This window comes from Ostrinia nubilalis, chromosome 11 (genome assembly GCF_963855985.1).
Source record: "Ostrinia nubilalis chromosome 11, ilOstNubi1.1, whole genome shotgun sequence".
Classification (NCBI taxonomy): domain Eukaryota; kingdom Metazoa; phylum Arthropoda; class Insecta; order Lepidoptera; family Crambidae; genus Ostrinia; species Ostrinia nubilalis.
In genome coordinates this window covers 6,986,538-7,002,149 of record NC_087098.1, presented here as the reverse complement: position 1 = coordinate 7,002,149, position 15,612 = coordinate 6,986,538, and the positions used below count along the sequence as shown (strand labels likewise).

Below are 15,612 nucleotides of genomic sequence, written 5' to 3'. Positions count from 1 at the left end.
ATTTCTAAAGTCAAATCATCTTATCCTCGAAGTAGCTGACATAATATGTTTTGGGTGATGTCTACGTTGGACCAATTTAATACACGAGTAAATTATTATAAATATTGCCGAATTCATTTAATTAGAAGTCTACATCTTGATAGAGATCATACATTTTGATAATTACAAGCTACTTATTTTGACTACTTACATTACAGTCACAAAGTTCCTAAGCTTCCAGAGCTAACCGACCTAAAATAACATCCAAAAATAGGCCACGTAAAATGTAAGTCGATAGGAGATTTCGTGAGTGATATTAATAATCTGATTTAGTTTCGACCTTTTCTAAATAAGATAATTAAAAAGCGTAGGTGTATTACATACTAATAGTTTATGGGCAGCAAGCATTACGATTAAAATGGCTGTCTTTATTATATTCCTGATATTTTCATAATTGTACCTATTCGGTTCTGTAATTTTTCACCTTAATTTCAACTTTTTAAGAACAATTCAAGAATTAAGATGTTCCGCTTGTTTCCGAGAAATTTTGTTTAAAATAGCTTTTCAAATTCACCTTCATAAAGTTGAAAACTGTCGAGTTGTTTACTGTAATGGTTGGTAATTTCACGAGAAACCAATAAAGCTATATAAGAACTCGTTTCGCAAAGTTTGCTCATACATTTGCTGTACCTACTTATCTTCTATCTGAGACTAATTAACGAGGGTACTTATTTACTTTGCTTATTTTGGTCTATTAATACACTCTTATTTAAAAAAGAACAGAACATTGACTTTTGTCTTAGAATCGAACATAATTATATCTAAGCGACTACGTGGGTGGGTAGTTCTTTTTATATTTATAAATAGGTTGTAGCTGTTGTATTTATGAAGACTTGCTTCATGGGTGGTTGTCGTCTCGTGAACCAACACCAACATTTCAAATCTCATCTTACTTCGCTGGTACTGGACAGATCAATAACAATGTTTCTCTACAGGAACATAATCCTGGTGGTAGGAGACGGGATGAGCCTGACAACAGCGACAGCTGCCAGGATCCTACGTGGCCAGCGACGAGGGCAGACTGGAGAAGATACAGACCTAGTTTGGGACACCTTCCCGGCTGTTGCTTTAGCTAAGGTAAGCAGTTTTTTTAAGTTTAATGGGAATATATTCCTCCTCTACTTTCCGCAACTGCAGCTCCTGTAAAGATTTTCAATTTTTAACTTAAGGTTGATTTGTCCTGGGACTCGCAACAAAATTCAGAAGACTAAAGGAAGAGTTTTATAATAATATCGATTTTTACGGTTGACCATGACTTCTCTTAAAGTATATTTGACAAAGCCTACAGGGGTCTTTAAGGGGTTCGTGGAAAATGAACGAAAAATAAACAGGACCAGTTAATAGAGCGGAACGAAATGATACTTATAGAATAGAATAGAAGATATTAATGACATACAAAAAACCATTTGGGCAGCTTCTGAAGTTGTAATAAGTTTTATTATGCTATAGATAGTCTGATGTACTTTATGTAGGTGGTAGGAGAATACAATAATTTACTATTGTAACTTATTTTCTAGTTGTTAGTCGACAAGAAAACTAGTAAAAACAAGAAACAAACGATTTGTCAAATGCTGTCTTCGCTTCGAAGACCGAGCTACGGTTGTTTACCTAAAAACAAAGCTGAAGAAGACGTTTTACTCACTTCGTTCTTATAGAGTAGGATATGAAATGTTCTCTTGCTTTTTATATTACCTTGTTTTGTTCAGTGCATTATCATAGCGTTCTTTGATATGGTAAAAGCGGTTTATCTCCCTTAAGTTGCTGAAACTCGAGTGTTGACGCAATTCGTAAACAAGCCGAAACTTTGAATTCGACACTTGAACCAGTTTGCACATTTTATTACAAAGCTGGATTATAAATTATTCATAATTTTAAACGAACCGACCAGAAGGCGAATAACTTATGTAGGATCATGACAAACAAGTCAAATCATTGTTCAGAAAATTATGTTAAAATGAAGTTGTTTTGCGGGCTCCCAACGTTTGAAAGTTCGTTTTAATTAACTTTTAAGTTCAGCCAGTGTTTGCAATTTGAATATTAGATTTCATCGCGATCATCAGGGTAATTGTTTTCGATTTCTATGAAAATGTTATTCTCATCTAAATTGAACATTCAAATAATTAAGACTTAGTTAGATTCCGTGCGAACATTTTTTGAACTTTGACCTCAAAGCTCTCAATTTTGAACGGCGTTATCTCAGAAAATGAAAGGTAGGTACGTACATTTGAAACTGATAAAAGAATCGAGAATTTATATGAATCCAGTCCGCGGATTCGAGATAGAGCAATAAAAATGGGGAACTACCGTGGAATAGCGAAGTAGGCCGTATTTTAGAGGTGGAACGATTGATGAAACATTATTTGTCGAGGGCGGTCGTTTCTCAAGCCCCGATAGGTTGCTTATAATATTTTCAACCGAAGAACTTGTGGATCTAAGTTACGATCGCGTGATCGGTCGAAAATAATATCTTTATAAATAGCAATCATTTTACACGATTGGATCGAGGAGTTGGTGAATCGTATATTGAAGTGCTGATATAGAATCTTCGAACGTGAAATTGTTTTGATTTGAATTGAAACAGTAAGAAAATTTCTGTAGTTCACACCATTTAGAGGCCGTATTCAGTAATTGATTGGTGCTTATTATAGCACCTACCTACCCATTACACTACTTGACATTGAGACAATGACCCAATGTCACATTTAGTAGGTTGTTGACAGAAATTTGGTGTAAATTTATCACACCTATTTGATTGCAGTTAATTATTAAATTATGTGTGTATTCGTGCTGTAGACTGTATTGTACCTGCGTATTTCAATTAAGCCGTTTTGGTGTGAACAGTAACAAAGCCTGAATATTCTCCACAATGAAAGTTGTATTTAAGATCTGTGAGGATTATTTAGTACGGCTTTATAATAAGTACAGCTTATTGCTTTGGGACACAGATTTAATTTGACTGGAATTTATTATCACGGAAAACATGACTAAGTAATTTACTCTTAACGATGAATAGACGTAGAATCAGATTGAGATTTATAATTTCCAAGGACAAAGTGTTAGGTATTTCATTTTTACTTTTCCTATTTACAGTTTTCGACCTCCCAAACCCTTGTGTGAAACAGCCTTGAGTATAGCGTAGTTGAGTATGCAGGCAGAAAGATTTAATGAAGTCTACTGACAACGCCACTCTTGTAGCGGAGTTTTGGGCTGACACTGTGTAGGTTTGTTGTCGACAAGAAAAAGTATAGCGTGACGTGATATTGAGGCAAAGTTTTAACCCCTGAGTGTAGAATATGAAGACTTCAATTATTTTACCCAACAGACATACAACATTGACGCCCAGACCGGCGAGTCTTCGGCCTGCGCCACAGCACTACTCTGCGGCGTAAAGGCACGTTACGAGACGCTAGGCCTGGACGCTGGTGGAAGGTTCAATATCTGCTCCTCCACCCTCAACTCGAAGGTCACTTCCCTCATCGACTGGGTCCACGAGGCTGGTAAGTTCTTAATAATTACTGCGCTTTTTCTCCTAAATGATTACAAGGAAACCTGCTCAAAAACAGTTGATACATTTTTTACCTAATTTACGATTTGAACGAATTTACTTCGAGGAAAAGTATTGTGTCATGTTCTTAATTGCTTAAATCTTAATCAGCATTATTAATATTTTTACTTCAAAGAAAAAAGGAACCTTAATAGAATCATGTTGTTTCTCAATTTACCTACTTGTCCCTTATTTTCAAAACACAGAATTCATAAATAAACATTTGGACATCGGAACCTAAGGGTTAGAGCGTAGGCTTCTATTGACGCAATTTAAAGAAACAAAACAAAACCTGAAAAGTATGTCCCATCCCATGATTTATTTAGATTTGCTTACCTATTGTTATTTTTTTTTGCAAAAACAAATTTTGGTGGGAACATGGACCAATTGACCAGCCGTTAATTCTGTGACCTATTTCTACTAAAAGCAAAGCTTACAAGTAATACGCTTGTAACTTTTCATACATTATTTAGTTAATACGGAACCTTCGGAGCGGGGACCCTACTCGCTCCTATTAAATTTTTACTCAAAGCCGGGATAATCGCTTCTGACAGCTGATTATTATTTTACCTGACGCGAACAGAAACAAAAATTTAATGAAGTTCCTAGAATCACTCACTATTTAACGAAAATCTTGTGAATTAAGCAAACATTATTTGCCATTTTCATCACGTTTACGGAATTGTAACACTTCGTATAACAAGCGTTATTTACTTCATTTTGAATCTATTGTTTGATAGCAAACAACGCATTTATTATATTTGCTTTGAACGTTCAATGGTTTAACAACGTTAACTAGCCCTATAATAAACATCACAACATGTTGTTGTGTTTAGGTATTGTGGTTTTGTAATGTAAAAAAGAAAATTTGTAGTTAGGAGTACTTAGGTATTTGCTTTTTCATTTCGTAAAAAGGTCTATCTACCAAAGTAGTGTATTTTTACTCGTAACTTATAAAAGTAAGATTTACTTTAACTTTATGTTTATTAATAGATTTATATATACATTACTTATCTTAACACCCATATTCGAGCGAGAGTAACTGACAAGAGAATTGTCGGTGTAACCTCTGTTGTTACAAATCCGAACTAAATGTGGTTTGACAAGCGCGGGTTTGTAATACTCGTCTTGCGTATTCGTGACATGTGACGTTGATGGGCGCTCGTGGTCTCGTGATTTCGTGGTGAACCACCACACTTAGTAAGTGAAGTTTTACCTTTCACTTATGTATAGTAAAGTTCAATTAATAACACAGGCCTGCAAAAAAAAAATTTTTTTTGGTGCAGCTCTTTTTGTATATACGATCGATAATATGGGTAATCTACAATATATTGACATACTTCATTTCAACTCATCAGCTCTAGTTTGTCGACTACCCTCATTTTAGTTTTTTTCCCGTCTTGTTCGCAAATAGTCATTATTACAATAACATCGATAAACTTTATGTTACTATTTAGCTATGGATAGTACGTCTAGATGTTGTGTTAACGATCCTGATTAATTTTGATAAGTTTGTGGTGAATACTACTGAAATATCAGCGTGAAACTATCAAAAACATGGCGAATTTTTTGTATTTTGCTTACTTCGGTATTGAAATTCAATACAAAGGTAAGGTGTAGGTGCCTCAAATTGTATGTATAATGTGCGTTGAACATCTGCGTAGATACTAGAAAGGCACACGTAAGTTTTTGAAGCTTGGAGTGCCTATGATATGGAGAAAATGGCCAATATTTCCAGTTAATTTAACAGAAATTTCCAAGTTTAAGTACTGAAAAACTAAAAGCAGGTATATTTGATGGATTTCAAATAACTGTATTAACCCATTTAGACCGATAATTATTTTTGTAAATAAATATCGTTTTTTCAGCAAAAACTTACAAAGGGAAGCCTAAAAATCGTGAAAAAAATATCTAAAAAAATAATCCATAAATAGGGGGCCGTGGGGAGCCCGTACCATATAGGGTACAGTAGGTCTATAAGCAAGCAAAACATAGTCGTTGTTCAAAGAAGATTTTTATTTATTTTTGTATGATATAAAATAAAAATAAAATCACATGATCACTAGTATCACACTTGGCATATCTTGTAAGACGTTTTCTGTGATACTAACCACATTTTGTTCTTTTTTCGTACCTTCTCCTAAGTTAGTGAGGATAGCTGAAGAAGACCTGGCTTCTTCTGATTTGTTACGTTTAGTGCTATCCATAATCGCATTTAGCAACACGATGATGGAAATTTAGCGAATCCATCGAAGAAAACTCTGAGGGTTATTATTTACATTGACACTATCTTTATCGCCAAAATCTTCGTCAATCTGATCATCATTAGCGGTCATCTGATAAGACAGCAGTAGAAAAAAACCAAAACTGCTTTATGTTTGCTGAAATTATCAAATTTTTCATGAGTTGTGGCAATATAGTAAAGCATCAATAGCCTAAAACAAATAAAAATATTAAATATTAATTATATTTTTTCGCATGATTTGCTCATGCATAGACCTACTGTACCTTATACGGTACACCTATTTTAGACTGGAATAAACCGTATAAAAATAATCTGAATAATATTTTTTTCGTAGTCATGATATCTATAATATTGCACTCTATTTTTAAAATAAAATTGATAAATAACATAATTTACCATGAGTAATAAGAAATTATACCTTCTTAAATACATTGTAAATATTTTTTTGGTTTTCTGTCGAGGAATTTCATAAATATTTCCGAAACCACTTGTTAAAACATATTTTCAAATATTTTTATGTAAAATGATCACTTTAAGCTTACCGTCACAATCATTTTTACAAATTAACAATAGTTTGGTACTTCGAAATATTTTCAAAAAGATACCGTACCACATAGGGTACGGTAGGGCTAAATGGGTTAATAAAAAACTCCACTAAATTTAAGATTTCTATGAACGCTGCGGAATGGTTTGCGTGGAAATCTTTTGTAGCAGTTGTACAAAATTTCCTGGGAAAGCATAAGGCTGACAACTATGTAGAATTAGTATAGGATGTGCTGGTTCAATTCAAAGATTTAGGCTGTTATATAGGTATAAAATTACACTATTTTAACAGTAAACTAGATCAATTCCAACAAAATTTAGGAGAACTAAGCGAAGAACAAGGAAAACGTTTTCACCAAGACATAAAAACAATGGAAAATAGTTACCAAGGAAGATGGGACGCTCATATGATGACCGACTACTGTTGAGAATCATGCGAGATTGCCCAAGTAAGTTTCATTCGAAAAAATCACTCAAAAGACAATTTCTTGATGTTTAATGCTAATAAAAATACATATTTATTGTGAAAATTGTTTTTTAGTTATCTCGGGAACTAGAGCTGATAGAGAAAAACTGATTACATTTTTGATATTGCCATGCAAGACATACTTAAAACCAGGTCTTAAATCCCAGGCACCAAAATGGCTGTAGGCCAGTGTAATACCACGTCTGGGAAGTTTGCACGTTTAATTTATCGGCATTGTTCCTTTGTGGAGCTAGGAAACCTTAAATAGTCAAGGACAACTTAAATTTAAGTTAAGTTATATTTCTGGCCCCGTTTGGTGACAACAATAACAGTTAATTTAAATTGACGACCGACGTGTCGTAAATGATTAAGCTCAGTCGTTAATGTGATTTAAAGCATAATCGATTATTGTTATTTATTATTGATTTCTGATCAGTTATTGGATCATAAAGCACATATTGTCTTGTAATATTGATAATACTGATCATGATTGGGTTTTCCTATCTTATAGTTCCAAAATTCCTTACACCGACGAAAATTACCTTGCTCAGGTATACTTGTATAATTAGCTCAACCTAAGCAGGTTAGGGTAACCTAGCATTATTGCTAAAATAGCAGTTCTAAACTCCTTCCATTTAACCTGGAAGGATTAACTTTAGCATATGCACTCTAATGCGAGAACGCTGGGTTACTAGGGGATGTGGGTAAGCACCTCTTTAGCAACTTTTAAGTACTTCTAACCTAATTCTAACGCGGAATAGATGGAATTGTTTGGCCAGACTGCACCAAAGTGGGTTATAACCATCGACGTTACATGCAAATGCCCTTTGAATGTTTCAAAATGAGTAAAAAGTTTAAAAAGTCCTTATATTTGGTTAAAGAATTCGTTTCAAACGTAAATTTTCAAGAATTAACCACGCTCGCATTCGAAAACCTGTTTAAGCTCCTTTTATAATGATAAGAAGTTATGACTTAGTCATGAGAGATAGAGACGCTTTTGAAGTCACATTACAAGTCTTAAGTAAAATGAACCTACCAACTATTAAAGGACATTCGCTTTACGAGAAAAGCGTCTGTTTCAAGACTATTAAAGGCTTTGTTTTTTTCACGCCAGTTTCCATCAATCATGACGACATTAGGTCCTGATTAGACATGTTCAATTTTGAAATGATTCAGAGGTTAACTGCTCATTTTCCTAATTCGAAGTTCAAGCCCCTTTTCGTTATACATATTCGATTTTATTTCCATGAATAGGCAAGTCCAGCGGCATAGTGACCACAGCGCGGATCACTCACGCCACCCCAGCGGCTCTGTATGCGCATGCGCCGTCCCGCTACTGGGAGGACGACAGCCGGGTCCCGCCGACTGTGAGGAAGGACTGCAAGGACATCGCCATGCAGCTGGTGGAGAATGAGCCTGGGAGGAACATTAATGTGAGTAAATAATATAAAAAGGGAAGGCATTATAGGCAAGTCCAGCGGCATAGTGACCACAGCACGGATCACTCACGCCACCCCACCCGCTACTGGGAGGACGACAGCCGGTTCCCGCCGACTGTGAGGAAGGACTGCAAGGACATCGCCATGCAGCTGGTGGAGAATGAGCCTGGGAGAAACATTAATGTGAGTACATTATCCTGTATAATGTCACTTATGGTAACTTATTATTAATTGGTAATCTGTGCTTTAAGTATGGATCAGACAAAAAGGATTCTACAACGCAAATTCAATGAACAGCATTCCCCAAGAGAAAGAAGTTCAAAGGTAGTTCACAAAATTAAATATTCAACAACAACAAACAGGATATAGGTATCCTGTTTTGGTAGTAGGACCAAAACATTCAGCACCTACATTTAATAAAAAAATAAATGGCTTAACTGTTTCAAAAAATAACATAATAATATCCAAATCATGTAGGTTCAGATAGCAATTTAAAAATTGTTAGCGCCGCGCCTCTGAAATTCAAATATTGATATTTAACAGTAAATTAATAATAATAAATATCCTTGGACATTTTACACTGCGCTTCTAGTCCCAAACTAAGCAAAGCTTGTACTATGGGTACTAGACAACGGATATAAACATACTTAAATACTTTTTTTTTGTAAATACATACTTATTATACAGGGTGTTTCTTGTAAGGTGTCAAGCCGAAGGCAGGTGATAGGTGAGGACTAGACCTATCGATTTCACCCCCATGTATGTTCTACGATTTTTCGTAGTTTAGAAGTTATCGTTAATTTTGTGATTTTTTCAAATTTTATGACCTAGTGGCTTAATTTTTTTTAATCTTTTTTTTGGCTTGACTTTTCTCAGATTTCTTTTTTTTGACAGATTCCCTATTAGTTGCAGATATTTGAAAAAAATAATCACCTTCCTATCTTTGATGCAAGATACAAAATTTTTGCTAGAAACATAAAAAATATGCTTTTAGCAGAACATTCTAAAATTTTCAACTGAAATGTATGAGAAAAAAAAAGAATTTCCATAGGTCCAAAATAATTTTAAAAACTGCGCAGTTTTCTAAACTTTCATAATAACACAAAAAAACATGTACTTAATAGGCCATTATTTTCTGTAATCGCTCAACTAAAGTGGTAAGTCGGAGATTCCGTTACATGTTTTTTTTTGACTTTCTTAGGACTAAGTAATATTTGCAATCCCCTAAGTTTACGTTATGTAGAACACATTTAGAGACAATAACTGAAAAGTTTTTTTTTTATCCACAACGTGGAAGCTCTTGCTCTTCATCTGGTATACAAAAGGGAATATGAAAATATTGATGAACTGCGGACAAAGCTGACTGAAGCACGAAACCATATTAGAATGCAAGAAGCTTTTTTAAAGGACAATGGGCAAAATGGTACCCGGCTCCAATAGATATGTGTCTAGTATCGTTTGAAAGGTCTTACCAAGATGAACAACTTTTACTATGGCCACCAGCCTCATATCTGGTTGTGTACGAAGATATACATACTTTTTTGCAGAATGGTACCCGGCTCCAATAGTTATGTTTGTAGTGTCATTTGAAAGGTCTTACCAAGACGAACAACATTTACTATGGCCACCAGCCTCAGATCTGGTTGCGTTAGAAGATAAAGATAATTTTTGTGTAACCTAAGTATCATACAGTATGGAAGGCAGACGCGCTCGGGGCAGGGCACCGACGAGATGGTCGGACGCGGTGAGGAAGACGGTGGGCGGGAGTTTGCATCGTGCGGTCCACACAGCTTATGACCGCAGTCTGTGGAGGAACACTATTTGTGGTCGCGATCCTCATCAGTGAGGGACCGAGGAAGGGTAATGCGAGGCAGGAAGGGTTTACTGCTCCAGCATCCTTCCTTAACTCTATAATTATTGATGGGGATAATTGTGAAATAAATATTTTTATTTAAAGAAGTACTACCCCCTTATTAATAAAAAGTTACACCTAGGAAGAACCCTAGATTAAAATGACATTTCCATACCAAATGACAATTTAAGCTAGAGTTCAACTAGGGTGTAACTTTTATTAATAAAGGGGTTAAAGTTTTATTACTTCTTAAGGGTTTTATTATGAGTTGCTAAAGCGAATAAACCCACAAGACCCAATAAGTCCACCTACAAGATGGACCGACGACCTCAGAAAGGTAGCGGGAAGGCGCTGGATGCAGGCCGCCACCAACCGGCCATTGTGGAAATCATTGGGGGAGGCCTATGTTCAACTGGACGTCCTATGGCTAAAATGATCACGATGATTATGATGAAAGCGAATAAAGGGCTAATAGCTTGGGTAGTTCATCGTAGGTATAATCCTTTCCTTTTCAATGCTTCTTTTAGTTATATTAATAGATTGTAGTCATAATAAATACTCGTATACATGGATGATTGTGTTATACTTTCATTATAATACTTAGTGGAATTACTGCTTTCAAAACGTGAATTAGAACTGGCCCCATAGCAGACATTTTCCTACATCTAAAGACCTTTTAAAATATATATTGGTTATGGCTATTGGAGCGGGTACCACTTTCCATACATTTGTGCCCATCATCCTTTACGAATAATTGTTTTGCGTCGTTGTCGAATGTGCATTCAGGTCAGCGGCGGACATTTTAAACATTTACTTTAAATTAAATCATTACACCCTTTTTTGCTCTCTCTCTCTCTCTCTCTCACACACACACACACACACACACACACACACACACACACCACGCATGCACACACACACACACATACACACCACACACACACACACACACACACAAACTCTTTCCCTTTCACTCACACTCTAATAGGTAGGTATATCTTTAATCGTAAAGTAACAATCACTGTTCTAGTGGTAAGACTACCTATTTAGGACAGCCAATTCCCATCAGTTTCCAACTTTCCATCAGGTCAGATGAAGGGCAAGAGCTTCCACGTTGTGGATAAAAAAAAACTTTTCAGTTATTGTCTCTAAACGTGTTCTACGTAACGTAAACTTAGTGGATTGCAAACATTAGTTAGTCCTAAGATAGTCAAAAACATGTAACGGAATCTCCGACTTACAACTTTAGAGGAGCGATTACAGAAAATAATGGCCTATTAAGTACATGTTTTTTTGTGTTATTATGAAAGTTCAGAAAACTGCGCAGTTTTTAAAATTATTTTGGACCTATGGAAGTTCTTTTTTTTTTCAAACTTTTAAGTTGAAAATTTTAGAATGTTTTACTAAAAGCATATTTTTTATGTTTCTAGCAAAAATTTTGTATCTTGCATCAAAGATAGGAAGGTGATTATTTTTTTCAAATATCTGCAATTAATAGGGAATCTGTCAAAAAAAAGAAATCTGAGAAAAATCAACCCAAAAAAAGATAAAAAAATTTAAAGCCTACTAGGTCATAAAGGACAATGTTCGTTCTCCATACATTGTTCGCCTAAGAACCAACAATTTTGACATATTACTACCCGAAAGCGAAATAATACGATTCTGTGTGTAAGAACAATGATTCCTGATGGACACTTGCCATAAAATTAATGATTAAGAATATTAAATCACAGCGATTTTATAATATGTCGTTAATGCAACATGGCGTCTAATGTATTGTGTGAATGTATGAACACCTATTCGCGAAAATGTTTTGTATTGTCGTCACGCCGAGTCGCAGCCAAATAGTATAAAATAATAGAACAAGTTTTAGAAATACAACTCGGCATTCCACTTTTATAATATGCCCACATATTGCACGTAAATAAACAACATGAATCGTAGGTTGTTTCCACCCTTGTCATCTGACACATGAAATAAACTCCTATTGTATTATAGATATCGAAGCCGAATCGTATATAATAATAGAATGGGTTTTGGAGATCACTCGGGGTTCCACTTTTATAAAATACCTACATATTGCATAAAAATAACACGAATCATGAGTTTTCTTTTCACCATTTACATCTGACACGAGATAACAAACTCCTATCTCCATGACTACCGTCGTAGTCTATGCCAAAGACTACAATATTTTAAGCAAGAAGTTTCAAACCTTAGCGGCTACAGTAACCCCTGGGCCACATACATCGTGATAACATTCGGTCGACACCGGAACGAAGTCTTGCGATTATGCAAAAAAGCACCGTATTCTAGTGCGGCTATATCACGTTCAACCGGGGTTTTAATTCGACTAAAGTCCTGACTAAAGACTGGAAGAAAATACGCCGCATTGTATGAGCACTTCGTGTTCGTTAAAGCGGCTTCAGATCTAGAGCCTACATAGTTTTCTTTCCAATAATATCCGCAAGTAGCGCTGCATGATCTTTACAACAAAAACGGCAATAGTTATTAAGGTGCCAAAATTATATGATTACTTTGACACGGTATTATACACGTTCGAAGATTTGTCATTTTCATTCATTTCATCATCATCATCATTTCATCCACAGGACGTCCACTACTGAACATAGGCCTCCCCCAATGACTTCCACATCGCACGGTTGGTAGCGGCCTGCATCTAGCGCCTTCCCGCTACCTTTATCAGGTCGTCGGTCCACCTTGTGGGTGGACGTCCCACGCTGCGTTTTCATTCATTTATTATTTTCTTAAAGTGCCGGAAAAAAAAATAGTTTCTAGCTGTCCCAGCAACTTCGTCAATAAAAAGTTGTCTTGTCTTATCTTTAAAATCGTAATATTAATTTCTGAACGTATCCTGTTTGACACCTAATAATATTATTTGACATATAGATGACCCAAGCTGAACTGTCCCACCAAACTCAATGACAGGGGGGCGCTACCATCGTTCAACTACATTGTTTCCAACATGGCAAAAATCGGAACCAGCGATTCGGTATTGACGGTGGCGCCCCACTGTCAATGTCATCGATAGGACAGTCCAATATTTTGGAACTATAGCTGGCTCGGCGAATTTCGGCAAATTAATTTTGACATTGCAGAATATGACTTTTGATAGGTTTATCATAAAATTCGGCGGGGATATCCTCACGGAGGAAGTTCGAAAAATGGCGGAACAAGATCTTATAATAATGCAAGGCCGAAGCTGTAACGCGCGTGCTCCTACGTGTAATCCGGCGAGTATACAATAAATAGTAATGTCTGGTAAATACTGGTAATACGTATCGTTCGTTCGTTCGTTTCAGCCGAAAAGACGTCCACTGCTGGACAAAGGCCTCCCCCAAGGATTTCCACGAAGACCGATCCTGCACCGCTCGCATACAGGCACCTCCCGCGACCTTCACCAGATCGTCGGTCCACCTAGTGGGAGGCCTGCCCACGCTACGTCTTTCGGCTCGTGGTCGCCACTCATGAACTTTCCTGCCCCAGCGGCCATCAGCTCTACGAGCTATGTGCCCCGCCCCGTCTATGTCTATATGTGCTACGATTACAGGGTATCATTTTGCATAGTCGCAAGACTTCACTCCGCTGCTGTCAAATCAATGTCGCATAAATGTTATCGCAATGTGTGTGGCCCTTGGCCAAATCACAGAAGCCTATGCGAAGAAAGAGCACTTGAATGACAATGAAAATCAGGGTTACCATTTTATAAGGTCTCCTCACTATTGAGGGTAACAAAGTAACATTAATAATCTAGCCATTAATTACATTTATTACCTATACGAGAAAGTAAAGCAACATGCGGTTTTATTTTAATTTGTAAAATATTTGTAACAGTTTGTTCTAAGTTTAGTTTTACAACAGTATTGCTGTTTCAGCTGTCACTGTGAAGCTTTGGGAAAATAAATAAATAGAAAAAATATTAACATAAATATTTATTTAAGTTTTTATGTTCATTATCATAATATGCCAATTTAAGTTACACTGTGTGACAGTCTTTGACACTAAACAAACTCTTCAGCTTAATAATACCTACCTACAGGGCGTTTTTATAGTTACTCTTGCTGATGAAACAAGAAGGGTTGATTCTACTACTGAAATACAACTACTTTTCTTACAGGACCAATATCAAATTCTCAAAAAAATTCACATCCTCGTGATGGTGATAATTTCTATGGAGAGGTTTTTTTTTATATTCGGTCTCTTGGGATAAGTTATTCCATTTGAGCAGTAACATTAATCCTTTTTATTTGATCACATACAAAAATAACACAAGTGTTTAGGAAAACTTCTTCTTTGGTATGGTATCACCATGGAGTTATAATGGCGGCAACTCTGTATCACTGACTTGTAACTTTCAAACAGTATGAATAATTAGGGCACCACATTGGTTTTCTTTCTGAAAAAAGGCTTTCACTTTTAGTACTAACCCTTTAGCACTAATTCATTGAAATAAAAATACATTAAGCACAGAAGACTGAAATTGAGTTAACTGACGTGACATTTATAATTTGTTGACATTATGACAGTTTGACAAGACTAGGGATTGATAAAGTTTTAATTGAAAAAGTAAAATGACAATTTATTAAAACGATTCACAAGGATATAATCGATTATAAATATTTATAAAATGTTCTGATACTTGCCTGTAGCGATTATCCAATCCTGGTTTCTACTGAAAAACTACCTCGTGGCAAGATTTTAATAAAATAATAAAATCTTTATCTTCTCTTTCACAATCTATAAAAGTTCATTTGGTCTATTATTATACATGTGCTATGAATGAGGGTTTTCGCGATTGAAAAAACCACGAGATGGCAATACGTAGACGCGAGGTCCAAATGCTGCATGATTGGTGGATTTTGACATATCTGTCAATTTGAAAATTATAAATAACTTGAAAAATTCGTGGGTTCAATTCCCGCCTTAGGCAGTTCGATTTTTTCAAGTTATTTATAATTTTCAAATAAGTTTTGAGATGCGACTCTAATCGCTAAAAATTTAATAACTATATCTGTCAATGTCATGTCAAAAATAACCAATCATGCAGCATTTGGACCTCACGTCTACGTATTGCCATCTGGCGGATTTTTCAATCGCGAAAACCCTCATTGGCATAGATTATGAGAGACTGGCAACTATTGGCTCTGTGCACGATCACAGCGCCAACTAGCGTCCACAACTTTGTGGGCTCTGTCACATTGACATTTAGGTCGTCTATTTGTGAAAAAATATCGAAATGAAAAAATAACAAATATTTTCGACTAATAAATTGTTGTGATACCACGATTTGGGTAGAAAAAAGGTTTTGAAATCATTTTGGTCATTCAAATCAAATGAGGTAAGTCCAAAAAGTGTGTTTAATTTTGATTGTGTCAGGGTTTTTTTACTTCATTTTATAGTTGTAGTTTTACAGTAAAACGAAAAGAAAAAGCTACTTTAACGGTTTCATTATATAACAGTAAA

At 35.7% G+C, this 15,612-nt stretch overlaps 1 protein-coding gene across 2 annotated transcripts in view; it reads left to right on the top strand.

Moving 5' to 3' along the window:
* Positions 1 to 15,612, top strand: part of LOC135076113 (alkaline phosphatase-like) — a 113,229-nt gene that overhangs the window by 85,761 nt on the left and 11,856 nt on the right. For both annotated transcript variants that reach the window (XM_063970575.1, XM_063970576.1), the window contains exons 4-6: positions 975 to 1,116; positions 3,362 to 3,536; positions 8,092 to 8,270. In XM_063970575.1, coding sequence (XP_063826645.1) covers positions 975 to 1,116; positions 3,362 to 3,536; positions 8,092 to 8,270 — 496 coding nt within the window. The remainder of the gene's footprint in view (positions 1 to 974; positions 1,117 to 3,361; positions 3,537 to 8,091; positions 8,271 to 15,612) is intronic.